This window comes from Pristiophorus japonicus, chromosome 2 (genome assembly GCF_044704955.1).
Source record: "Pristiophorus japonicus isolate sPriJap1 chromosome 2, sPriJap1.hap1, whole genome shotgun sequence".
In the NCBI taxonomy this organism is placed as follows: domain Eukaryota; kingdom Metazoa; phylum Chordata; class Chondrichthyes; family Pristiophoridae; genus Pristiophorus; species Pristiophorus japonicus.
Genome location: NC_091978.1, coordinates 10,511,928 through 10,538,185, shown reverse-complemented (window position 1 = coordinate 10,538,185; position 26,258 = coordinate 10,511,928). Strand labels below are relative to the sequence as shown.

The following is a 26,258-nucleotide window of genomic DNA, read 5'->3' as shown; positions in this document are numbered from 1 at the left end:
CAATCCCCTCCCCACCCCCACGCGCACCAATCCCCTCCCCACCCCCACGCGCACCAACCCCCTCTCCCCCCCACGCGCACCAACCCCCTCTCCCCCCCCCACGCGCACCAATCCCCTCCCCACCCCCACGCGCACCAACCCCCTCTCCCCCCCACGCGCACCAACCCCCTCTCCCCCCCCACACGCGCACCAACCCCCTCTTCCCCCCCCCCACGCGCACCAACCCCCTCTTCCCCCCCCACGTGCACCAACCCCCTCTCCCCCCCCACGCGCACCAACCCCTTCTCCCCCCCCATGCGCACCAACCTCCTCTCCCCCCCACCACCAACCCCCTCTCCCCCCCCACGCGCACCAACCCCCTCTTCCCCCCCCCACACACCAACCCCCTCTTCCCCCCCCACGCGCACCAACCCCCTCTTCCCCCCCCACGCGCACCAACCCCCTCTTCCCCCCCCACGCGCACCAACCCCCTCTTCCCCCCCCACGCGCACCAACCCCCTCTCCCCCCCCCACGCGCACCAACCCCCTATCCCCCCCCCCACACACCAACCCCCTCCCCCCCCACACACCAACCCCCTCTCCCCCCCACACACCAACCCCCTCTCCCCCCCCACACACCAACCCCCTCTCCCCCCCCCACACACCAACCCCCTCTCCCCCCCCCCACACACCAACCCCCTCTCCCCCCCCCCCACACCAACCCCCTCTCCCCCCCCCCCACACACCAACCCCCTCTCCCCCCCCCACACACCAACCCCATCTTCCCCCCCCCACACACCAACCCCCTCTCCCCCCCCACACACCAACCCCCTCTTCCCCCCCCCACACACCAACCCCCTCTCCCCCCCCCACACACCAACCCCCTCTCCCCCCCCCACACACCAACCCCCTCTCCCCCCCCACACACCAACCCCCTCTCCCCCCCCCCACACACCAACCCCATCTTCCCCCCCCCACACACCAACCCCCTCTCCCCCCCCACACACCAACCCCCTCTTCCCCCCCCCACACACCAACCCCCTCTCCCCCCCCACACACCAACCCCATCTTCCCCCCCCACACACCAACCCCCTCTCCCCCCCCCCACACACCAACCCCCTCTCCCCCCCCCACACACCAACCCCATCTTCCCCCCCCCACACACCAACCCCCTCTCCCCCCCCACACACCAACCCCCTCTTCCCCCCCCCACACACCAACCCCCTCTCCCCCCCCCACACACCAACCCCATCTTCCCCCCCCCACACACCAACCCCATCTTCCCCCCCCCACACACCAACCCCCTCTCCCCCCCCCACACACCAACCCCATCTTCCCCCCCCACACACCAACCCCCTCTCCCCCCCCACACACCAACCCCATCTTCCCCCCCCCACACACCAACCCCCTCTCCCCCCCCACACACCAACCCCCTCTCCCCCCCACACACACACACCAATCCCCTCCCCCCCACACACACCAATCCCCTCTTCCCCCCCCCCACACACACACCAATCCCCTCTTCCCCCCCCCCCCACACACACACCAATCCCCTCCCCCCCCACACACACCAACCCCCTCTCCCCCCCCCACACACACACCAATCCCCTCCCCCCAACCACACACACACCAATCCCCTCCCCCCAACCACACACACACCAATTCCCTCCCCCCCCACACACACACCAACCCCCTCTCTCCCCCCCCCCACACACCAACCCCCTCTCTCTCTCCCCACACACCAACCCCCTCTCTCTCTCCCCCCCCACACACCAACCCCCTCTCTCCCCCCCACACACCAACCCCCTACCCCCTCACCCCCCCACCAACCCCCTCTTTCCCCCCACACACCAACCCCATACCCCCTCACCAACCCCCTCTTCCCCCCCACACACCAACCCCATACCCCCTCACCAACCCCCTCCCCCCCCACACACCAACCCCCTACCCCCTCACCCCCCCCACCAACCCTCTCTTCCCCCCCCACACACCAACCCCGTACCCCCTCACCCCCCCACCAACCCCCTCTTCCCCCCCACACACCAACCCCGGACCCCCTCACCTCCCCACCAACCCCCTCCTCCCCACACACCAACCCCGTACCCCCTCCCCCCCCCACACCAACCCCCTACCCCCTCTCCCCCACCACGCAACAAACCCCTCTCCCCCGCCACACCAACCCCCTCTCCCCCGCCACACCAACCCCCTCTCCCCCGCCACACCAACCCCCTCTCCCCCCGCCACACCAACCCCCTCTCCCCCGCCACACCAACCCCCTCCCCCCCCGCCACACCAACCCCCTCTCCCCCCGCCACACCAACCCCCTCTCCCCCCGCCACACCAACCCCCTCTCCCCCGCCACACCAACCCCCTCTCCCCTGCCACACCAACCCCCTCTCCCCCTCCCCCACCAACCCCTTCTCCCCCCCCCCCACCACACCAACCCCCTCTTCCCCCCCCCACACCAACCTCCTCTCTCTCCCCCCACCAACCTCCTCTCTCTCCCCCCACACACCAATCCCCTCTCACCCCCGGACTGAACATATGAGCGAGTTAATTCCGTGCAGAGAAGAAACAAAAGGACAGTCAAAATCTCCAAAATAATATTTTTATGCAATAGCTCTCCCGATAATTACAAAGCACATTTTTGGTCGCTAGCTTTTAAATAAACAAACATATTTTGCTCCGACGAACAAGCCGGGTTTAACTAGAAGAGCTGGTCAATCAGTAATTAAAAATAAAATATGTACATAGTTTCACTACAAGAATTTGTTACACCTTTATATCAAAACAAAATTAGAAACCAACAAATAAATTATTGCAAATCAGTAATGGACCTTTGAATAGATGGCCTTATGATTTAACAGCCAGCTCCTGCAGCACAGGCTACGTACGGGTGAGTGAACTGTTCAAAATGTGCTCCCTTCAATAAGAATTTCACTCCTTCCCTTTTGAATATTTACCACATTCTTGAACAATTGGATGGCTTGTTCAGAACACAGTCCTAGGACTACTGGTTAAAAGCACCTCTCTGTATAGTATTAAACCAAGGCGGACAGAAGTTTAAGAACATATAGAACTTGCATTTATATAGCGCCTTCCACAACCTCAGGATGTCCCAAAGCACTGCACAGTCACTGTTGTAATGTAGGTAACGCAGCAGCCAATTTGTGCACAGCAAGTTCCCAAAAAACAGTAATGAGATAATGACCAGATAATCTGTTTAGGTGATGTTGGTTGAGGGATAAATATTAGCCAGGACACCGGGGATAACTCCCCTGCTCTTCTTCGAATAATGTCATGGGATCTTTTACATCCACTAGAGAAGGTGGCTGGCGGCTTGGTTTATCGTCTCATCTGAAAAACGGCACCTCCATACTGCCCAGGAATGTCAGCCTAGATTATGGACTCAAGTCTCTGGAATGGGACCTGAACCCACGACCCTCTTACTCAGAGGCGAGAGCGCCAACAGCTGGGCCACGGCAAACATTTGCAGCCCGCCTATGACAGTATAAACCAGGTAAACCCAGGACACTGTTTTGGGAACAAAACTAACCTTTGATGAACTGGATCGACTGCACAATAAATGGGACTAAATCTCCAATTCAGTCAACTCAGCCCTCCAAATGGGTTTGAGACTGAACTTCAAAACTGGTGAGTGACCTGGTTTATGACATGCTGCCACAATTCATCCGAAGGCGGGGACAGCCCTTTAAATGTCTTCGACATTACCCAGACTTGGTTACCTAGCGAGCGGAGTGGTTAGAACGTGGAACTCGCTACCACAGGGAATTGCATAGATGCATTCAAGGGGAATCTCGGTAGGCACACGAGTGAAAAAGGAACAGAAGGATATATTGATGGGGTTAGATGAAGAGGGGTGGGAAGGGGCTCGTGTGGTGCACTAATACCAGCCTGGTCCTGTTTCTGTATTTCTACAAAATACAATGTCATTACAAGGTTGCTTTGGGGTGGGGGGGAGGGGCAGAGATCTTTCAGTGGGTGAACAGAAGAATTAGGAGCAGGAGTAGGCTATACGGCCCCTCGAGCCTGCTCCGCCATTCAATAAGACCATGGCCGATCTTCGACCTCAACTCCACTCTCCTGCCTTTTTCCCATATCCCTTAATGGGTGGCCTCCTTCTCTTGGCGTACAGGTTGTGAGAGCCCATTAAATCCTCCCGCCATCTAGGACTCTCACCCCTCCCCACCCCCGCACCCTCCCGCCATTGGCTGGTTATGCCCGTGGAAGGAGCATTAATCGTCAGACTGTTAATCACCCCGCGAATCCTCCCAGTACTTCGTACCGCTCTCCAAGGGAAGAAGAGCATGCGGACACCAAAAACGGCAACTCCCTCAGCAACAAAACTCTGCGCCCTGTACGCCGATTTCCCCCGCACCCTCCCTCCCCTCTCGGAGCAGCTCAGATAAGGAGCCAAGAGGGGAAGAAACTGAATCGGGGGGGGGGGGGGTTGGGACTGAACCCTCGTTCTCTCATGTCACGTTTGTCCTCCAAAGTGCAGCGCTGCTGAGCTACCAACGTGAGTAGCCACACAGTGACCCAGGATCACAATACAACACACAACAAGCGGACTGAAGGAATCCACACATCTTTATAGTACAGTACACCCAGTTGGCTATCATTATGACATTAAAAAAAAATTAATGGCTCTGGATTAACGCAATCTTAAAAATAGAAAACAAAAGGCCAGTGTAAAAAAAAAAAAGAGCCTGGTTAAACAAAGAAAGTCCTGTCGCAAAGTGATAATAGTTTTTATACACAAAAATAACCTTAACAGCATGTTCTGGTGAGTACTCGGGACTCTTTCACCACAGGTAGTTGGTGGAAAAAGTGTTCCTGCCAGATTCAGCATCACCATTTGCGCACCGTTATACTGAATACTTAAGACATTGGTAATCATCTACTTCCGTGACACGGTCCCCTCGTCCACCTTTCGAAAGGGCCTTCCTCTGTCCTCCCCCACCTCTCAATTGAGTCATCTTAGACCTCACCACAAGGCAGGTGGCGTGCTGAAATCAGCGGTGGCATCAAGTTTCGACACAGCAAGGTTCGGGGAACAGAATCCTCGTTCTGTGCAGTTGCCAGAAGTGGGAGGGAGGGAGGGGATTGGTGGGCAGTCAAGAAAAAAAAACACAAGTGGATTGCTCATTGCCCGGACCTGAGCACGAGCGTGGACACTCGCTCGGGAGGAACTGAGCATCGGAATCTGTCGACATCAAATCGGGGCCGTTTTCACATTTGAAAAGAGAAAAAATTATTCAGCGATTCTGACAGCCGATTCCTCGAAAGCATTTTTCAGAACTGTAGCCATTGTATCACAGTGTGCGTAACCCATTTCACAGCTTAGCTGAACAAGAGGAAACACAAAGAATGAATGATAATCATTGTATCTGAGGTAACCCGACGCACTGCCCCTGCTGAAGGACAGAGTTCTGGGCCTTTGGAAAAGCACAAATGGGTGAAGAACCACATTTTGTTTTTAAGACCGATAAACAAAATTCCCCCCCATATTCAGCCCGTCAAAGGTTCCCCAGATCTTCGTAAATAGACTCCTGGTTAATGCTGAGTTCATCCACTGATGCTTCTTTCTCAGTTTTCTTGGTCTTCATAACCTTACTGTAAATGCAGTTGTTTGAACTGTTGAAATTGCTTTTGAATGTTGGCCGCTCCAGCACAGAGTTGACCTGCTCCCTTGTGAGCTCCTTGAAGTCCGGCCGCTTGTCTTTCACAAAGGGCCCGCTGGTTGGTTTGGGTGCCGGCAGGGGCTTGGGCCTTCTGGCTTTGGTAACCGGCGCCTCGCCGCCCCTGGAAGGGGGGGACACCGAGTAGTTGTCAGCTTTGGGGTTGTACCGGTTCTCAGGCCCCGCCGCGCACCCAGTCCCCTTTTTCCTCCAAGACTCCCGCTCTCCTGGCTGGGCCTCGTCATAGATGGGGGCGGGCAGGGGATGGGGGGCCCTGCCTTCGGGGGGCTGGTGGGCGGCCCTCCCTTCGGGGGGCTGGTGGGGAGCCCTGCCTTCCGGCTCGTCATAGATGTGGTCCTCATCCTGCGCAGAGAGGGCGGTGCGGGAGAAGTCGTAGGTCACCCGCTCGTAAATGTCTGCGTACAGAGGCTCCGCCCTCTTGCCCGCGGCGTTGCCGTCCTTGAAGCCCTGCCGCGGCGAGCCCTGGGCGTTGGAGGCCTTGGGCGGCGTGCCCTTGGGGACGCTGTCGACCGGATCGGAGTACAGGCAGTCCGAGTTGCGCGTGCCGACGGTCAGGGCGTCGACCGGATCGGAGTAGATGGAGGCGGGGTCGGAGTTCACCGCCGGTTTGGGCAGCTTGGGCACAGGCGACTTGGGCGGGGTGGCCGGCCCCGCGGCGGGAGGATCCGGCAGGCTGCGGGTCTTGAGCAACTTGGTCAAGTCCTTCTCCGAGCCCCACAGCGAGGGTTGCTCCCTTTTGGCGGCCAGTGCCTCGGCCGCGCCGCACTTGTTGCCGGGGTTTCCCTTGGCCACGCCGCCGCTCACAGAGTTGGGAGGCGACGGATCGGCGAACGGACAGTCGGCGGGTCGCTCCGGCGAACCCGAGCCACCGCTCCCGTCCCCACTCTCCGGTGGATGAAAGCTGCGACGATTCATCTCGGCCTGGGCCTTCTGCTCCAGGATGCTGCTCTCCACCAGCAAGAATATGTCGTTGCCGTGCTTGGTCTCGAAGGTGAAGTTGCCGGCACCCGAATCACACCTGCGCCCAGCCTCGAAGGAAAACATGACCTGTCGGCAAGAGGAAAGCCTGGTTATTATTACAGAGAGGTGTAAGAACTATAGAGCAGCGATAATGGGGGACTTGGAAACATAGAAAATAGGAGCAGTAGTAGGCCATTCGGCCCGTCGAGTCTGCACCGCCATTCAATATGATCACGGCCATTTTCCCGCTTTTTCCCCATACCCCTTGATGCCTTTTGTGTCTAGAAGTCCATCTCCCTCTTAAATATATTCTAAGACTTAGCCTCCACAGCCCTCTGTGGTAGAGAATTCCACAGGTTCACCACCCTCAGAGTGAAAACATTTCTTTTCATCTCGGTCCTAAATTTCCTACCCCGTAACCGGAGACTGTGAGCCCTTGTTCTAGACTTCCCAGCCCGGGGAAACATCCTCACCGCATCTAGTTTGTCCAACCCAGTCAGAATTTTATGAGATCCCCTCTCATTCTTCTAAACTCTAGTGAATACGGGCCCAGTCGACCCATTCGCTCCTCATTCGACAATCCTGCCATCCCACGAATCAGTCTGGAATCAACTATCCTAATATAGACTGGGATAATAATAGTGAAAAAGGCAGAGAGGGGGAAGAATTTCTGAAGTGTGTTCAGGAGAACTTTCGTGATTGGTACTTTTCCGGCCCAACGAGGAAGGAGGCATTGCTGGATCTGATTCTGGGGAATGAGGTAGGTCAACTGGAGCAAGTGTCAGTCGGGGAACATTTAGGGAACAGTGATCATAGAATCATAAGGTTTAGATTAACTATGGAAAAGGACAGGGAGCAATCTAGAGTAAAAATACTTAATTGGAGGAAGGCAAATTTCAGTGGGATGAGAACAGATCTGGCCCGGGTAAATTGGAATCAAAGATTGGTAGGCAAAACGGTAGTGGAACAATGGGCTGCCTTTAAAGAGGAAATAGTTCGGGTGCAGTCGAGGTACATTCCCACAAAAGGCAAAAGGTAGAGCAACTAAAGTCAGAGCTCCCTGGATGATGAAAGAGATACGAGAGTAACATGAAGCAGAAAAAGAGTGCGTATGACAGATTTCAGGTCGAGAATACATCTGAGAATCAGGCTGAGTATAGAAAGTTCAGAGCAGTGAAAAAGAAAATAAGAGGGCAAAGAGAGAGCATGAGAATAGATTATCAGCTAACATAAAAGGTAATCCAAAAGTCTTCTATTGGCATATAAATAGTATACAGTAAGTAAGAGGAGGATTGGGGCCGATAATGGACCAAAAAGGAGACCTACACATGGAGGCAGAGGGTATGGCTGAGGGACTAAATGAGTACTTTGCATCTGTCACCAAGTACGAAGATGCAGTAGACATAGTAAAGGAGGAGGTAGAGGAGATACTGGATGGGATAAGAATTGATAAAGATGAGTGTAAAGTCCTGTCCCCTCAGTACAGATTCACATGAGGCATGTAGTGAAGTCAAGGTCACTCTGGACCTGCACCTTTATTTCACAGCTCTGGAATGCTGCACTTGCCTGAGACCTGCCCTTATATACCTGTCTCTTGCAAGTTCACCCCTGGTGGTAAGGTATGCTTACAGGTTACAGGTCATATCTTATTACAGTCATGTATAGCATGTTAGGATACAGTTATATATAATAATGTAAGATACATGACAATGAGGTACTAGAAAGGCTGGCTGTACTTAAAGATAAGGACCAAATGGGATGCATCCAAGGACACTGAGGGAATTGAGGGCGGAAATTGCGGAGGTACTAGCCATAATATTCCAATCCTCCATAGATAGGGGTTGGTGCCAGAGGGCTGGAATATTGAAAATATTAAGCCCTTGTGCAAAAAGGTGTAAAGATAAACCCAGCAACTATAGGCCGGTCAGTTTAACCTTGATATTGGGGAAGCTTTTAGAAACAGTAATCAGGGACAAAATTAATAGTCACTTGGACAAGTGAACAATTAAGGAAAGCCAGCACGGATTTGTTAAAGGCAAATCGTGTTTAACCAACTCGATTGAGTTTTTTTGATGAGGTAACAGAGAGAATTGATGAGGGCAATGTGGTAGAAACATAGCAAATAGGTGCAGGAGTAGGCTATTCGGCCCTTCGAGCCTGCACCACCATTCAATATGATCATGGCTGATCACTTTTACAACTTCAGAACCCCATTCCTGCTTTCTCTCCATACCGCTTGATCCCTTTAGCCGTAAGGGCCACATCTAATTCCCTTTTGAATATATCTAATGAACTGGCCTCAACAACATTCTGTGGTAGAGAATTCCACAGGTTCACAATTCTCTGAGTGAAGAAGTTTCTCCTCATCTCGGTCCTAAATGGCTTACCCCTTATCCTTAGACTGTGACCCCTGGTTCTGGACTTCCTCAACATCGGAAACATTCTTCCTGCATCTAACCTGCCCAATCCTGTCAGAATTTTATATGTTTCTATGAGATCCCCTCTCATTCTTCTAAATTCAAGTGAATATAGGCCTAGCCGATCCAGTCTTTCTTCATATGTCAGTCCTGCCATCCCGGGAATCAGTCTGGTGAACCTTCGCTGCTCTCCCTCAATAGCAAGAATGTCCTTCCTCAAATTAGGAGACCAAAACTGTACACAATACTCAAGGTGTGGCCTAACCAAGGCCCTGTACAACTGCAGTAAGACCTCCCTGCTCCTATACTTAAATCCTCTCGCTATGAAGGCCAACATGCCATTTGCCTTCTTCACTGCCTGCTGTACCTGCATGCCAACTTTCAATGACTGATGTACCATGACACCTAGGTCTCGTTGCACCTCTCCCTTATGTGGTTGACATGATGTATATGGATTTCCAAAAGGCGTTCGACAAAGTGCCACACAATAGTGCCAGCAAAGTTGAAGTCCATGGAATAAATGGGACAGCAGTAGAATGGATAAGAATTTGACTAAGTGACAGGAAACAGAGAGTAGTGGTGAACGGTTGTTTTTTGGACTGGAGGAAGGTATACAGTGGTGTTCCCCAGGGATTGGTACTGGGACCACTGCTTTTCTTGCAATGTGGGGGTATAGGGCACAATTTCAAAATTTGCAGATGACACAAAACTTGGAAGTATAGTGAACAGTGAGGAGGATAGTGATAGACTTCAAGAGGACATAGACAGGTTGGTGGAATGGGTGGACACGTGGCAGGTGAAATTTAACACAGAAAAGTGCAAAGTGATACATTTACATTTTGGTAGGAAGAATAAGGGGAGGAAATATAAATAAAATAGTACAATCCTAAAAGGGGGTGCATGAACAGCGAGATCAAGGGGTATATGTCAGCCTAAATGTTTGTGCTCAAGTCTCTGGTGTGGGCTGTGAACTGACACAACCTTGGGGCTCAGAGGCGAGTGTGTTCCCCACTGAGCCATGGCGGAGACCATGCTGCATTGAGAGGTTTTCGAGCCATGTTGAGATGCAAAATGAATGCAAGTCAGCCATTCAATCTTCTTTGTGATGGCCGATAAACACTAAAGGTGGTGTGGTAATGTAGTGGCTGCTTTTATTTCAGACTCTCTGGTATATTCTCCTTGGTTATAGCTTTCAATACAAGAGACCCTGGATTTCAATTCTACAGTAGGCATGCACTCAACAGGGTTCCTCTCGTGCTTAATTACACATTGCTCAAGTACAAAACATCTCATTCTTAAACAGCCTCAGCCACAACGTTACAAATTTCTTCGGCAGCAGCTCCCAAACCTACGACCTCCACAACCTAGAAAGATGAAGGCAGCAGGCGCATGGGAACACCACCACCTGCAAGTTCCCCTCCAAGTCACACATATAAGAAATAGGAGCAGGAGTAGGCCATACGGCCCCTCGAGCCTGTTCCGCCATTCAATAAGATCATGGCTGAACCGATCATGGACTCAGGTCCACTTCCCCGCCCGCTCCCCATAACCCCTTATCGGTTAAGAAACTGTCTATCTCTGTCTTAAATGTATTCAATGTCCCAGCTTTCACAGCTCTCTGAGGCAGCAAATTCCACAGATTTACAACCATCTGAAAGAAGAAATTTCTCCTCATCTCAGTTTTAAATGGGCGGCCCCTATTCTAAGATTGTGCCCTCTAGTTCTAGTCTCCCCCATCAGTGGAAACATCCTCTCTGCATCCACCTTGTCAAGCCCCCTCATAATCTTATACGTTTTGATAAGATCACCTCTCATTCTTCTGAATTCCAATGAGTAGAGACCCAACCTACTCAACCTTTCCTCATAAGTCAACCCCCCCATCCTCGGAATCAACCCAGTGAACTTTCTCTGAACTGTCTCCAAAGCAATTATATCTTTTCGTAAATATGGAAACCAAAACTGCATGCAGTATTCCAGGTGTGGCCTCACTAATACCCTGTATAGCTGTAGCAAGACTTCCCTGCTTTTATACTCCATCCTGACTTGGAAGTACATCACTGTTCTTTCATCGTCGCTTGGTCAAAATCCTGAAACTACATCCCTAACAGCACTGTGGGAGCACCTTCACCACACGGACTGCAGTGGTTCAAGGCGGTGGCTCACCACCACCTTCTCAAGGGCAATTAGGGATGGGAAATAAATGCTGTCCTTAACAGCGAAGCCTGCATCCAGGAGCAATTTTTTTTTTTTTTTTTTATTTTTTTTTTTTAAACGGAAGTGTACAAACATTGAGTTACTATTGAGTTTACAGCACAGAAACAGGCCATCCGGCCCAACTGGTCCATACTGGCATTTAGCCTCCACATAGGCCTCCTCCCACCCCTCTTCATCAAACCCCATCACTATATCCTATTACTTTCTCCCTCATGTACTTATCCAGCTTCTCCTTAAATGCACTTATGCTGTAAACAATGAAAACAACCTGATAGAGCTCTTTAAAATTATGAAGGGGTTCGATAGGGTCAACATGGAGAGGATGTTTCCATTTGCAGGGGAGACCAATCATAGAAATTTACAGCACGGAAGGAGGCCATTTCGGCCCATTGTGTCCGTGCCGGCCAACAAAGAGCTATCCAGCCTAATCCCACTTTCCAGCTCTTGGTCCATAGCCCTGTAGGTTATGGCACTTCAGGTGCACATCCAAGTATTTTTTAAATGTGGTGAGGGTTTCTGCCTCTACCACCCTTTCAGGCAGTAAGATCCAGACCCCTCCCCCCTCTGGGTGAAGCAATTTCCCCTCAAATCCCCTCTAAACCTCTCCCCAATTACTTAAAATCTACATGTAATAAAGAAGTGTGGGTCTTCTATGCCCTTGGGTTGTTGACCCTCTGCCAAGGGAAACAGGTCCTTCCTATCCACTCTATCTAGGCCCCTCATAATTTTATATACCTCAATAAGGTCCCTCCCCCTTCAGCCTCCGCTGTTCCAAAGAAAACGAGGCGCCATAAAGATTAAGATAGTCACAAATAAATCCAATAAGAAAATAAGGAGAAACATCTTTACCCAGAGAGTGGTTAGAATGTGGAACCCGCTGCCACATTGGCAAGAAGAGCACAGATACAGTTAAGGGGAAGCTGGAGAAATGCATGAGGCAGAAACAAACGGAAGGTTGTGCTGATGGGATTAGATGAAGTAAGTCGAGTGGGAGGAGACTGGTGTGGAGCAGAAAGCTTAGCTGAATGGCGGTGTCTGTGCTGTCAATTCTACTTAACAGTTTATATATTTTTTTTTAAAAAGCTCGTGCAATGCGCGCACAAAGTAAAATGGGAGCCGGGCTTCGGCCTGCAATGCAACTAGACGTCAAGTCACTGAGCAGCGCTGAACCACACAAGTGCGGAGGATGCGTCAAGAGTCTCGGAACTGGATTTCCTCTGGTGAGCCACTTCCTCTGTGCAGCAATCTCGAATAAAACTTTTAACATCTAGAGTCGGAAAAATAAACGCAGCGGGTGATGCACGGTGTCAAAGGTCACGTTGCCTTGCACCGAGGAATGAAAAAAAAATGTGCAATGTTGCGGTCGAGTAGAGATGTCGTGAGCAGCAGGTTATCTGCAGTTATCACCCTTGCGACCACAATCAAATTATATTTAGGATGCACCAAGATGTTTTCTAAATAACCTGTTGGTAACCAATGGTGTAAAGAGTGAATTTGCTATCCTGTGGTATTAGTTTCCAATCAAATGTGTGTGTGTGTATATGAAATGATTTAAAGAACAGACGAAATAGGAGCAGGAGTAGGCCATTCGGCCCCTTGAGCCTGCTCCGCCATTCAATAAGACCATGGCTGAACTTCACTTTCCTCACCCGATCCCCACATCCCTTGATTCCTCCAGAGTCCAAAAATCTATCGATCCCAGCCTTGAATATACTCAACGACTGAGCATCCACAGGCCTCTGGGGGTAGAGAATTCCAAAGATTCATCACCCTCCGAGTGACGAAATTCCTCCTCATCTCAATCCTAAATGGCCGCTCCCTTGTCCTGAGTCTAGGACCCAAGCTTAGGCTGGATTTTCAGTCTTCTGCCTCCCATTTTGGCGCCCCGGAGGGTTAGCCTTTCGGGCGGTAGGCCAGCTTCCAGCGCCCCACCGAGGTTTTCGCGGCCGGTTTCCTCGGGGTGCAGAGCATTACTGCCCGGAAGAGGCGAGCCAGTGTGCGATGCACCTGGTTGTGACACCAGCTCGCTTTTTGCCTCCCGCCCAACCCGTAGCACTCCGTGGAGCGGGCGGTCCGAGCTGCAGCAGCCTCAGTGAGGTAAGTAAAGTCCCCCTCATTTATGTTGTGATGGTGGGAGTTATTTATTGGGAATGTTTTGGCTGTTTTTTTTCTCCTCCCCCAGGCCTCTCTGAGGCTGGCTGTTGAGCTCAGGATTTTCACTTGCTCAGCCGGCCGAGCACCCTACGAGAGGTGTGTAACGCCTCCCTTAGCGCCCTGCCCCACACTCAGGACCCAGCTGACGAATTTTGCTGACTGAGGCGCAAACTGTTCCCGGGCGCAAACTTAACCGCCCCGCCGCCATTTCCGCCCCGAAATGAGCAAAGCTAAAAATCCAGCCCCTACTTCTAGACTCTCCAGCCAGCGGAAACAGCCTCTCAGCATCTATGCCGACAAGGATTAGCTTTGGATAGCTGTATTTTTTTGGGAGCCATCTGGCAGCTCCCTGCGGTATTAGCGAGTTAAATGCATCAGAATACGTCTTTGAAGTAAGCAGGAGGATCAATAACCAGAGGCTCAGATTTAAGATAATTGCCAAAAGAACCGTGGGTGGGGAGAAAGAGAGGAGGGGAATATTTTTAACGAAGCGAGTTGTTATGATTTGGAATGCACTGCCTGAAAGTGCGGTGGAAGCAGTTTCAGATTGAATAGTAACTTTCAAAAGGGAATTGGATAAATACTTGAAGAGGAAAAATTTGCTGGGCTAGGGGGAAAGAGCAGGGAGTGTGGCATTACATAGAAACATAGAAAATAGGTGCGGGAGTAGCCCATTCGGCCCTTCGAGCCTGCACCACCATTCAATATGATCATGGCTGATCATGCAACTTCAGTACCCCATTCCTGCTTTCTCTCCATATCCCTTGATCTCTTTAGCCGTAAGGGCCACATCTAAGTCCCTCTTGAATATATCTAACGAACTGGCTTCAACAACTTTCTGTGGTAGAGAATTCCACAGGCTCACAACTCTCTGAGTGAAGAAGTTTCTCCTCATCTCGGTCCTAAATGTCTTACCCCTTACCCTTAGACTGTGACCCCTGGTTCTGGACTTCCCCAACATTGGGAACATTCTTCCTGCATCTAACCTGTCCAATCCCGTCAGAATTTTATATGAGATCCCCTCTCATTCTTCTAAATTCCATTGAATACAAGCCTAGTCGATCCAGTCTTTCTTCATATGTCAGACCTGTCATTCCGTGCATCAGTCTGGTGAACCTTTGCTGCACTCCCTCAATAGCAAGAATGTCCTTCCTCAGATTAGGAGTCCAAAACTGCACACAATACTCAAGGTATGGTCTCACCAAGGCCCTGTACAACTGCAGTAAGACCTCCCTGCTCCTATACTCAAATCCTCTCGCTATGAAGGCCAGCAAGCCATTTGCTGGCATGGCGGAACAGGCTCAAGAAACATAGAAAATAGGGGCAGGCAACCTCTCAGAATCTACCCTGTCAATTCCTTAAATATATTCAGTGACTTGGCCTCCACTGCCTTCTGTGGTAGAGAATTCCATACGTTCACCACCCTCTGAGTGAAAACATTTCTCCTCATCTCGGTCCTAAATTTCCTACCCCAGATCCTGAGACTGTGACCCCTTGTTCTAGACTTCCCAGCCCGGGGAAACATCCTCCCCGCATCCAGTCTGTCCAACCCAGTCAGTATTGTATACGTTTCAATGAGATCCCCTCTCATTTTTCTAAACTCTAGTGAATACAGGTCTAGTCGACCCAATCTCTCCTCATACGACAGTCCTGCCAGTTCACCAGACTGATTCCCGGGATGGCAGGTGGTCTCACCTGTATAACTGCAAGAAGGGTTGCCAACTCTGGTCGGACATAGTCCTGAAGGCGTCATCACATAACCACACCACCCCCATGCAATTGGTCGCCCGAACCCGGGCATATTTGCGGCTTACTGTCTTGCCACGCCAGTCGGAAAGTTAACAGACATGCCGGTACCCGATTGGATGACTTTTAGCTGTCAGTCAAACAGCCCTTTGTCAGCTATTTTTATAACAGTGAAACAAGCGCTTCACAGGAGTGTTATCAGACAACAATTGACACTGAGACACATAAGGAGATATTAGGACAGGTGACTAAATGCTTCCAGGGGTAGGTTTTAGGTGCAGAGAGGTGGAGATGTTTAGGGAGATCTTAGTGTCGAGGCAGCTGAAAGTGCCAATGGTGGAATGATTAAAACAGGGGATATGCAGGAGGCCACAGTGTGTTCTTACTAACAGGAACTCGATGGTGAATTCCCTTATATGGCTTTGCAGCCCACAGCTAAACTCCGAAATGCCTGGCTGGACACCGCTGACAGTTTACCTTGTCTCGGCCATAACGTCGCAGCAGCTTGTATGGCCATTTGAAGAGAACTTGCTCGGTTTTGGTGTCTTTCAGTAGAATGCTCTCCCGGTCTGCTTTGAGAATGTACGTCCCAATGAGATCACACCTCTCTGCCGCTTCCGTCTTCTGCACGTTCACCCAGAACTCGTTCACTGCACAAGGGAACGAAAAAGGAAGCATTGCTATTTAATCATAAGATTGGGTCGTGACGAAAGAGAGAGAGAGAGAAAGAGAGAGAGAGAAAGCGAGAAAGAGAGAGAGAGAAAGCGAGAAAGAGAGAGAGCGAAAGCGAGAAAGAGAGAAAGCAAGAAAGAAAGAAAGAGAGAAAGCAAGAAAGAAAGAAAGAAAGAAAGAAAGAAAGAAAGAAAGAAAGAAAGAAAGAAAGAAAGAAAGAAAGAAAGAAAGAGAGAAAGTAAAGAAAGGAAAGGCAAGGAAAGGCGAGATGGAAAGAAATAAAGACAGCAAGAGAGAAAGAAAAAAGGCTTGCATTTATATAGCACCTATCACGACCACCGGACTTCCCAAAGCACTTTACACGCAATGAAGTACTTTTGAAGTCTAGTCACTGTTGTAATGTGGGAAACGCAGCAGCCAATTTGCACACAGCAAGCTCCCACAAACAGCACTGTGATAATGACCAGATGATCTGTTTTTTTGTGATGTTGATTGAGGGATAAACATTGGCCCCAGGACACCGGGGAGAACTCCCCTGCTCATCTTCAAAATAGTGCCATGGGATCTTTTACGGCCATCTGAGGGGGCAGAAGGGGCCACGGATTAACATCTCATCCGAAAGACGGCACCTCCGACAGTGCAGCACTCCCTCATCACTGCACTGGGAGTGTCAGCCTAGATTTTTGTGCCCAAGCTCCTGGAGTGGGATTTGCAACCACAACCTCCTGACTCAGAGGCGAGAGTGCTACCCACTGAGCCACTAGCTGACTAGAGGGAGAGAAAGAAAGAAAAAATGAAAGACTGAGAGAAAGCAAGAAAGAGAGAAAGAAGACTGGAAAGCTGGAAGAAAATAAAGAGGAAGGGTGAAAAGAAAGGAGCATTTATATAGCGCCTTTCGTAGAACTTCACCTCAGGGCAACTAGGGATGGGCAATAAATGGCCCAACATTGGCCACCTTCTGAGAATAGGTGTTTCTTTTTCAATTTCTAAAGCCTGGATCTGCTCTTTCCTTTATTTAAAAACACAGATTTGTCTCATCCTTTCCACTTTATGAGACAAACATTTCCTTTTTAAAACATTTCAAAGCTGCAAACAGTGTTCAGTTAATCACCTTGCAGCTAAACAAACTAGGTATTTGGATATAGACTTGAAAAGGGAAAGAGCAGGGAATGGGATTAATTGGATCGCACTTTCAAAATGCACAATGGGTCTGTGCTGGACATAAGGATACAAGAAATAGGAGCAGGAATAGGCCATCAGCAGCTGCCATGAGAAAGAGACACAAAAAAATAGGGACAGAGGTTATGGTGTGAAATTGTTGAACTCGATGTTGAGTCCAGAAGGCTGTAAAGTGCCTAAACGAAAGATGAGGTGCTGTTCCTCGAGCTTACGTTAAGCTTTGTTGGAACAGTGTAGGAGACCGAGGGCAGAAAGATCAGAGTGGGAGTGGAGCAGCGAATTAAAGTGACATATGCTCCTTGGAATATAAGTGTTTAATGGGTTAGAGGAACAGAGGGATCAGGGGGTACAGGTAGACAAATCACTAAAAGAACGTAAGAAATAATACCAGGAGTAGGTCATTAGGCCCCTCAAACCTGCTCCGCCATCCAATAAGATCATGGCTGATCTTCTACCTCAACTCCGTTTTCCTGCACTATCCCCATACCCCGTAATATCCAAAAATCTATCAATCTATGTCTTGAATATACTCAACGACTGAGCATCCACAGCCCTCTGGTGTAGAGAATTCCAAAGATTCACCACCCTCTGAGTGAAGAAATTTCTCCTCATCTCAGTCCTAAATGGCCGACCCCTTAATCTGAGACTGTGACCCCTGGTTCTAGATTCTCCAGCCAGAGGGGGAAATATCCTCCCTGTATCTACCCTCCAGCCCTGCAACAATTTTGTATGTTTCAATGAGATCACCTCTCATTCTTCTAAACACTAGGGAATATAGGCCTAGTGGACTCAATCTTTCCTCATAGGACAATCCCCCCATCCCAGGAATCAGTCTGGTGAACCTGCGTTGCACTCCCTCAATCGCAAGTATATCCTTCCTTAGGTAAGGAGACCAAAACTGCACACAATACTCCAGGTGTGGTCTCACGAGGGGCCTATTTAATTCCAGAAGACATCTTTACTTTTATACTCAAATCCTCTTGCAATAAAGGCAAACATACCATTTGCTTTCTTAATTGCTTACTGTACCCACAGGTTATCTTTCAGTGATTTGTGTACAAGGACACCCAGGTCCCTCTGAACACCAACATTTCCCAATCTCTCACCATTTAAAAAATACTCTGCTTTTCCTACCAAAGTGGATAACTTCACATTTCTCCACATTATGGGCCCAAGTTTCCACATGATTTGTGCCTGATTTTTAGGAGCAACTGGTGGAGAACGGACTATCTTAGAAATCGCAATTCTCCACATTTTATTTTCCTGCAGTTCTAGTCAGGTAGAACAGTTCTACTTTGGAACAGAATTTTTTCTTCAAAAGGGGGCGTGTCCGGCCACTGACGCCTGATTTGAAAGTTTCCACAGTGAAAACGTACTCCAAACTAAAGTAGAATGGAGCAAGTGAAGATTTTTGTAGAACTGAAAAAACCTGTTCTACACATTAAAAAATCAGGCGCAGGTTACAAATTAGGCGGCCAGAACGAGGTGGGGGGGGGAGGGAACTCATTAAATTCTATAATAAATCCTTATACAAATATTACACAAATAAATCCAACCTGAATAAACATTTATAAGCAAAGAAAAGATTAAATAAACCATCTTCCTGCCTGTGTGAAAGTGCTTCAGGCAGGCCTTTCGGGACCGAAGGCTGAACGGGCCGGCCCGAGACTTCAGGCAGGGCCCGTCCCCAGCACCAGATTTACAGGTAGGTGGCGTTGGGTTGGGTCGGGGGGGAAGAGAGAGAGAGAGAGAGAGAGAGAGAGAGAGAGAGAGAGAGAGCGAGAGAGAGAGAGAGAGGGGGGGGGAAGAGAGAGGGGGGGGGGAGAGAGAGGGGGGGGGGGAGGAGAGAGGGGGGGAGAGAGGGGGGGAGAGAGAGGGGGGGAGAGAGAGGGGTCAGGTCGGATCCAGTCCGGGAGCAGGAGTCGGGTCGGGTCCAGTGGGGGCGGGAGCGCGGGTCGGGTTGGGTCCAGTCGGGGGGCGGGGAGCGGGAACAGGAGCGCGGGTCGGGTCGGGTCGAGTCGGGCAGGCGGGGAGCGGGAACAGGAGCGCAGGTCGGGTCAGTCGGGGGTGGTGGGGGGGGCGCGCGGGTGTCGGGTCTGGTCCGGAGGCAGGGGCGGGAGCGGGTGTCGGGTCTGGTCTGGTCCGGGGGGGGGGGGGTAGAGCGGGTGTCGGGTCTGGTCCGGAGGCAGGGGGTGGGGAGCGAGTGTCGGGTCTGGTCGGGGGGGGGGGGGGGGGGGGGAGCAGGAGCTGGCCGTGGGAGGAGCCTTATTCACGCAGTCCCAGTGAGGCCATTCAGCCAGGGCTAGGGGCTGCGTGCTTCGGGCCCCTCCCACACAGTTTTGGGCGCCTGGAGCTACTGCACTTGCGTGCCCACTGTAGCGCGCATGTGCAGAGGTCCCGGCACTGTTTTCAGCGCAGGGACCTGGCTCCGCCCCCCCACAGCTCGTGCTGGCTGCGCCGAGGGCCAGAGGACCTGCAGGGAGGTGGAGAATACCGAGGTTTTTTTTAGGCGCACTTTGTGGCGCGAAAAACGGGCGTCCAGGTCGGGACTGCACCGTTCTAGGCGCGTGTGGAAACTTGGGCCCATAATTCCATTTGCCATGTTCTTGCCCACTCACTTAGCCTGTCTATATCCTCTTGAAGCCCCTTTGCATCCTCCTCACAACTTACATTCCCACCAAGCTTTGTATCATCAGCAAACTTGGATATATTACATTTGGTCCCCTCATCCAAATCATTGTTATAGATTGTGAACAGCTGGGGCCCAAGCACTGATCCTTGCGGCACTAGTTACAGCCTGCCAACCCAAAAATGAACCGTTTATTCCTACTCTCTGTCTGTTAACCAATCCTCAATCCATGCTAATATATTACCCAATCCCATAAGCCCAAATTTTGTTTAATAACCTCTTGTGTGGCACCTTATTGAATGCCTTCTGAAAATCCAAATACATCACATCCACTGGTTCCCCCTTATCTATTCTGCCAGTTACAACCTCAAAAAACTCTCAACAGATTTGTCAAACATAATAAAATAAATGGAGCAAAGAAGGTCAATAAAGCCATAAAAAAGCACTGGGGTCCATTTCTAGAGGTTCTGAATTGAAAAGCAGAGATGTTATGTTAAACTTGCATATAATCTTGGTTAGACCACACTTGGAGTACTTTGAACAGTTCTGGTCTCCATATTTTAAAAAAGATAGAGGCACTGGAAATTGTGCGAAAACTTGAATGTTGGGCGTATGATTAAGAAGTTTGCAAATGGCACTAAAATAGGCTGTGTGGTTGATAATGAAGAAGTAGCTAGATAAACACATGAGGAAGAAAGGAATGGAAAATATATAGAATCACAGAATGGTTACGGGACGGAAGGCGGCTAATTCGGCCTGTCGAGTCCGTGCCGGCTCTCTGCAAGAGCACTTCAGCTAGTTCCACTCCCCCGCCCTTTCCCCGTAGCCCTGCCAAATTTTCCCTCTCAGGACTTATCCAACTCCCTTTTGAAAGCCACGATTGAGTCTGCCTACTTCACCCTCTCAGGCCGTGCATTCCAGATCCTAACCACTCGCTGCGTAAAAATGTTTTTTTTTATGTCACCTTTGGTTCTTTTGCCAATCGCCTTAAATCCGTGTCCTCTGGTTCTTGACCCTTCCGCCAATGGGAACAGTTTCGCTCTATCTCCTCTGCCCAGACCCTCCATGATTTTGAACACCTCTACAAAAATCTTCTCTCAACCTCCTCTGCTCCAGGGAGAACAACCCCAGCTTCTCCACATAACTGAAGTCCCTCATCCATGGAATCATTCTCGTAAATCTTTTCTGCACCCTCTCAAAGGCCTTCACATCCTTCCTAAAGTGCAGTGCCCAGAATTGGACACAATACTCCAGTTGAGGCCAAACCAATGTTTCATACAGCTTCATCCTAATTTCCACGCGTTTGTACTCTATGCCTCTATTTATGAAGCCCAGGATTCCGTAAGCTTTTTTAACCACTTTCTCAACCTGTCCTGTCACCTTCAACGATTTGTGCACATATATACCCCCAGGTCCCTCTGTTCATGCACCCCATTTAGGATTGTATCCTTTATTTTTTTTCCCTCTCTTCATTCTTTCTACCAAAATGTATCACTTTGCACTTTTCTGTGTAAAATTTCATCTGCCACGTGTCCGCCCATTCCACCAGCCTGTCGATGTCCTCCTGAAGTCTATCACTCACCCCCTCACTGTTCATTATACTTCCAAGTTTTGTGTCATCTGCAAATTTTGCCCTGTACACCCACATGCAAATTTTGCCCTGTACACCCACATGCAAATTGTGCCCTGTACACCCACATCCAAGTCATTAATCTATATCAAGCAAAGCAGTGGTCCCAGTACCGACCCCTGGGGACCACCACTGTATACCTTCCTTCAGTCTGAAAAACAGCCGTTCACCATTACTCTCTGGGGCTGAAATTGCCCCTTCCCTTAAGGCCTGTTACCGCCGGAAATTGTCGGCCACGCTGCGGAGTGGAATGGGCACCGATTTTTCGCCGAATGGCCACCATTTTGAAAACTCCGCTCCTGCGCTATTCCGACGGTGACCCGCTCCCCCCCCCCCCCCCCCCCACCACTACCGCTCCGCTGCTGCCGATCCGTCCTAAGCGCGTCATCAAAGTGCGCACCGCTGATGTGCCTACGTAAACGTGAAATTCCAGCAAGAAAATCTTGCTGCCACCACTCGGTGCCACCGACAGCTTTTTCTGCCGGTGCAGTGTGTGTGTGCATTGCTTGTAAAATGGCGGTGCGGCTTTCATTAAAGGGGAGGGCGCACTGCCGCGGCCGCCATCTTTTTTTTTTTGTCAGCCAACTGCCATGTTGGGACGACAATTATGCCCCATTCCCCCCCCCACCCCCGAGTTCGGCCGGGCCGCCAACAGGCAGCCTGACACCCCCTCTTTGGTGCCAGGCCGCTGGTCCATCTGAAACCTCCCTGGCGGCCGAGTGGACCTAACTTAAAGAATGTCAGAGCTCGCAGCGGCTCTCCCCTTTAAGTGAAGGAGAAAGACATGGTGATGCACCAGCGTGATGGTGTCATCATGCTACGCTGATGAGTGACAACGGCGGATACTCCGCATCCCCCCCCACTTCTGCCCTTCTATTTACCGAACCTCCGCACGTCCGCCCTCATCATGACCGACTTCCGGGCCACTCGGAAAAAAAAAAGCCAAAGAGCGGAATTTTACCGCTGCGGTAAAAACAGCTGAACACGGCAGGTGCGCTGCGTATTCGGTGGAGGACAATTTCGGCCCCTCTGTCTCCTGTCACTTAGCCAATTTTGTAACCATGCTGCAAGTGTCCCATTTATTCCATGGGCTTCAACTTTGCTGGCAAGCCTGTTATGTGGCACTTCGTCGAACGCCTGTTGGAAATCCATGTACATCACATCAACCGCATCACCCTCATCAACCCTCTCTGTTACCTCATCAAAAAAAACTCGATCAAGTTGGTTAAACACGATTTACCTTTATCAAATCCGTGCTGGCTTTCCTTAATTAGTCCACGCTTGCCCAAGTGACTGTTCATTTTGTCTCTGATTATCGTTTCTAAAAGCTTCCCCACTGCCGATGTTAAACTGACCGGCCTCTTATTGCGGGGTTTATCTTTACACCCTTATTTAAACTTGGGTGTAACATTTGCAATTTGCCAATCTTCTGGCACCAACCCCTTATGATAGGGTTAGATGAAGAAGGGTGGGAGGAGCCTTTTGTGGGGCATAAACACCGGCATGGACCTGTTGGATCGACTGGCTTGTTTCTGTGCTGCAAATGTCTTAGATAATGTAGCAATAATTTCAGATGCACCAAGACAGCATTGCTTCAAGGGGCGTGAAGGGCAAGTTTAGGCAGGAAGTACTTCAACAGTTGGAATGTGTTGTCAGGAAGAGTGACTGAGGGCCAAGACACTGGGCTTGTTTAACAGCTGGATGTTGTTTTCTATGTTTCTATTACTAGGGGAATCAAGGGGTATGGTGAGAAAGCAGGAATGGGGTACTGAAGTTGCATGTTCAGCCATGAACTCATTGAATGGCGGTGCAGGCTAGAAGGGCCGAATGGCCGACTCCTGCACCTATTTTCTATGTTTTCTATGTTTCTATGTTGTGGTGAGAAAGCGATGGGGGTTTCTGTTCTGGAAAGATGAACCTTTCGTATGAGACGTTAAACCGAGGCCCCGTCTGCCGTCTTAGGTGGCCGTAAAGAATCTCAGCAATATCAATTTGAAGAGGAGCAAGGGAGTTATCCCCGGTGTCCTGGGCCATAGATCGCAGTGTGGGTCTATGGATCGTAGGAGCACGCGTGCGCATTAGGTCTGTGCAGCAGAGCATGTTTCCAGTCGTGTTGGTTAACCCTTACCACTGGACCAAGGCTTAGCTCGGTCAAGCCCGTGTGGTGGCTGGTGTGCAACGGCCACCCTACGTTAAAAGAATCCACGCACAGGCATCTTCCACCCTTCAGCATGTAGTTCGGGACCTGGAATGTCAGGTCCCACATTGAAACACCTGTGAACTCATCCCTTTTTGTTGTGGAAGCAGGTCAGCCTTGATACAAGGAACTGCCTAATACTATAACTATACCTGGGGCCAATATTTATCGCCATCATTAAAAAACAGATTATCTGGTCATTATCACATTGCTATTTGTGGGAGCTTGCTGTGCGTAAAATGGCTGCCGCGTTTCTTACATTACAACAGTGACTACACTCCAAAAGTACTTAATTGGCTGTAAAGTGCACCTTTGTCGTTACCTCAAGAACGGTATCTTTAACGTCATTCTCAAGAGCCTCCTGAGCTCATTAAACTCCGACTGATCCAGAACTCTACCCTTCGTACCCAATCCTGCACTGAATCTTGTTTATTCTTTACCCCAATCTTTGTGGGACCTCCACTAACTTCCCAACCGTCAGGGCATATTTTTTTCCACCATTTTACTGTACTTCGTTCTCAGGTTGTGGGCACCGCTGGCAAGGCCGACATTTATTGCACATCCCTAGTTGCCCTAAATGGAGTATCTCGCTTGGCCACTTCAGAGGGCATATAAGAATCAACCACGTTGGTGTGGGGGACGGGAGTCACATATAGACCCTGATCACAGAAGGACGGCAGGTTGCCTTCCCTGAAGGAAATCTGTGAACCAGTTGGGTTTTTAAAATCACAATCCAACAGCCTCATGGTCACTTTTACTGACACCAACGTTTTATTTCTACTTGTTAAAAAATAAACTGAATTCCAATTCTCAAACTGTCATGGTGGGATTTGAACTCAGTGGATTATTAGTCCGGGCCTAGAGATTACTCAGTACAGTAACCATCACACTAACATACCATTCCCTACCCCTTCATCCCAGCATACATTTCTCCAGCTTTGGTTTATTGTACAACTCCCTCTCCTTTACTCCACTACTCATAGAATTGTTACATAAAAACATAAGAAATAGGAGCAGAAGTCGGCCATTTGGCCCCTCGAGCCTGCTCCACCATTCAATAAGATCATGGCTGATCTGATCATGGACTCAGCTCCACTTCCCTGCCCGCTCCCCATAACCCTTTACTCCCTTATCGCTCAAAAATCTGTCCATCTCCGCCTTAAATATATTCAATGTCCCAGCCTCCACCGCTCTCTGGGGCAGAGAATTCCAAAGATTCATGACCCTCAGAGAAGAAATTCCTCCTCATCTCCGTTTTAAATGGGTGACCCCTTATTCTGAAACTACGCCCCCTAGTTCTAGATTCCCCCACAAGGTGAAACATCCTCTCTGCATCTACCCAGTCAAGCCCCCTCAGAATCTTATACGTTTCAGTAAGATCACCTCGCAGTCTTCTAAACTCCAATGCATATAGGCCCAATCTTGCTTCACAAGACAATCCCTTCATCTCAGGAATCAACCTCGTGAACCTTCTCAAAACTGCCTCCAATGCAAGTATATGCAAGACCAAAACTGAATGCAGTGCTCTCGATGGAGGACAGGATAAGGCCATTTGGCCCATCGAGCCAGTGTCATCACTTTGCACAGCCTTCAACTTCCATGTTCTTGGAACATCTTTCCATAAACACCAACTGCCTGACCACTTTAATGCTCCTCTTCAAACCCTGCTTTTGATTACCACCCACTTTCTGTTCTCCTACCTCATGTAAAGCACCTAGAGATGCATGGTAATTAGGTGCCCAAGGCAGAAAGCGGATGGGGACCGTTCCCTTGGATCCCTCGGACCCCCAACCCAATTCTTGCTCCCGCTCACCTCTCCTGGTGTCACTCGCCCCTGTTCCGGGCAGGGCACATTTCTGCGTTATTCAATGAGCTCCAGAAATTCAACTGGCCCAGGTCATTGCTGAGCGCCACACGGGGACCATGCCCCCAGCGCGCACCCTCCCCCCCCCTCCCCCCCCAACCATCACCTCCCCTCCCCATGTTAAATCAACCCACAGAGGTGAGAAAGAGGAGCCTGGGTGCTTCTAACTTCTCTTCAGTAGTGTAAAAGATCCCAGTGCACTATTTCGAAGAAGGGCAGACCAGTTATCCACGGTGTCCTGGGCCAATATTTATCCCTCAATCAACCTCACTAAAAAGAGTATCCGGTCATTATCACATTGCTGTTATGTGGGAGCTTGCTGTGCGCAAATTGGCTGCCGCGTTTCCTACATTACAACAGTGACTGCACTCCATAAAGTACTTCATTGGCTGTAAGCGCTTTGGGACGTCCTGAGGTTGTGAAAGGCGCTATATAAATGCAAGTCTTTCTCCGAGGTTGTGCATTTGAACAAATAAACAAAGCCAAGCTACAGTGAATTCGAGCGTGATTGGCAAGGAAGTGAGCTCATTGTCATGATGGATCCTACATTTACAAACTGGGAAAGCCATCTACGACTTGCGGAGGAGGAGAAGACGGAGACAAAGAGACAAAGGATGCCAGCCGAGCTTACCTTCGGCTCGTGAATAGTAGATACTGTTCTCCGCCATCTGCAGAGGTTTCGAGTTCGCTCCACAACAGGGATCAGCAGCGGGAGGCTACAATGAAAGAGAGGGAGACACCTTTAAACAGGAGGCTCATCAAATGGATGCGGTACTGCAGCTATCTTGTATTCGACTGTTCAGCTACCCAAGGACTCATTTTTAGAGTGGAAGCAAGTCTTCCTCTATTCCGAGGAACTGCCTATGGTGGTGACCTTGGGTGGTGTAGTGGTCA

At 50.3% G+C, this 26,258-nt stretch overlaps 1 protein-coding gene across 2 annotated transcripts in view; it reads right to left on the bottom strand.

Annotated features, from left to right (window-relative positions):
* Positions 1 to 2,585: 2,585 nt before the first annotated feature.
* dok1b (docking protein 1b) overlaps positions 2,586 to 26,258 on the bottom strand; it is a 109,442-nt gene continuing 85,769 nt past the window's right edge. For both annotated transcript variants that reach the window (XM_070866770.1, XM_070866771.1), the window contains exons 3-5: positions 25,996 to 26,080; positions 15,671 to 15,843; positions 2,586 to 6,749 (exon numbers count right to left, since the gene is read on the bottom strand). In XM_070866770.1, coding sequence (XP_070722871.1) covers positions 5,520 to 6,749; positions 15,671 to 15,843; positions 25,996 to 26,080 — 1,488 coding nt within the window. In that variant the 3' untranslated portion in view covers positions 2,586 to 5,519. The remainder of the gene's footprint in view (positions 6,750 to 15,670; positions 15,844 to 25,995; positions 26,081 to 26,258) is intronic.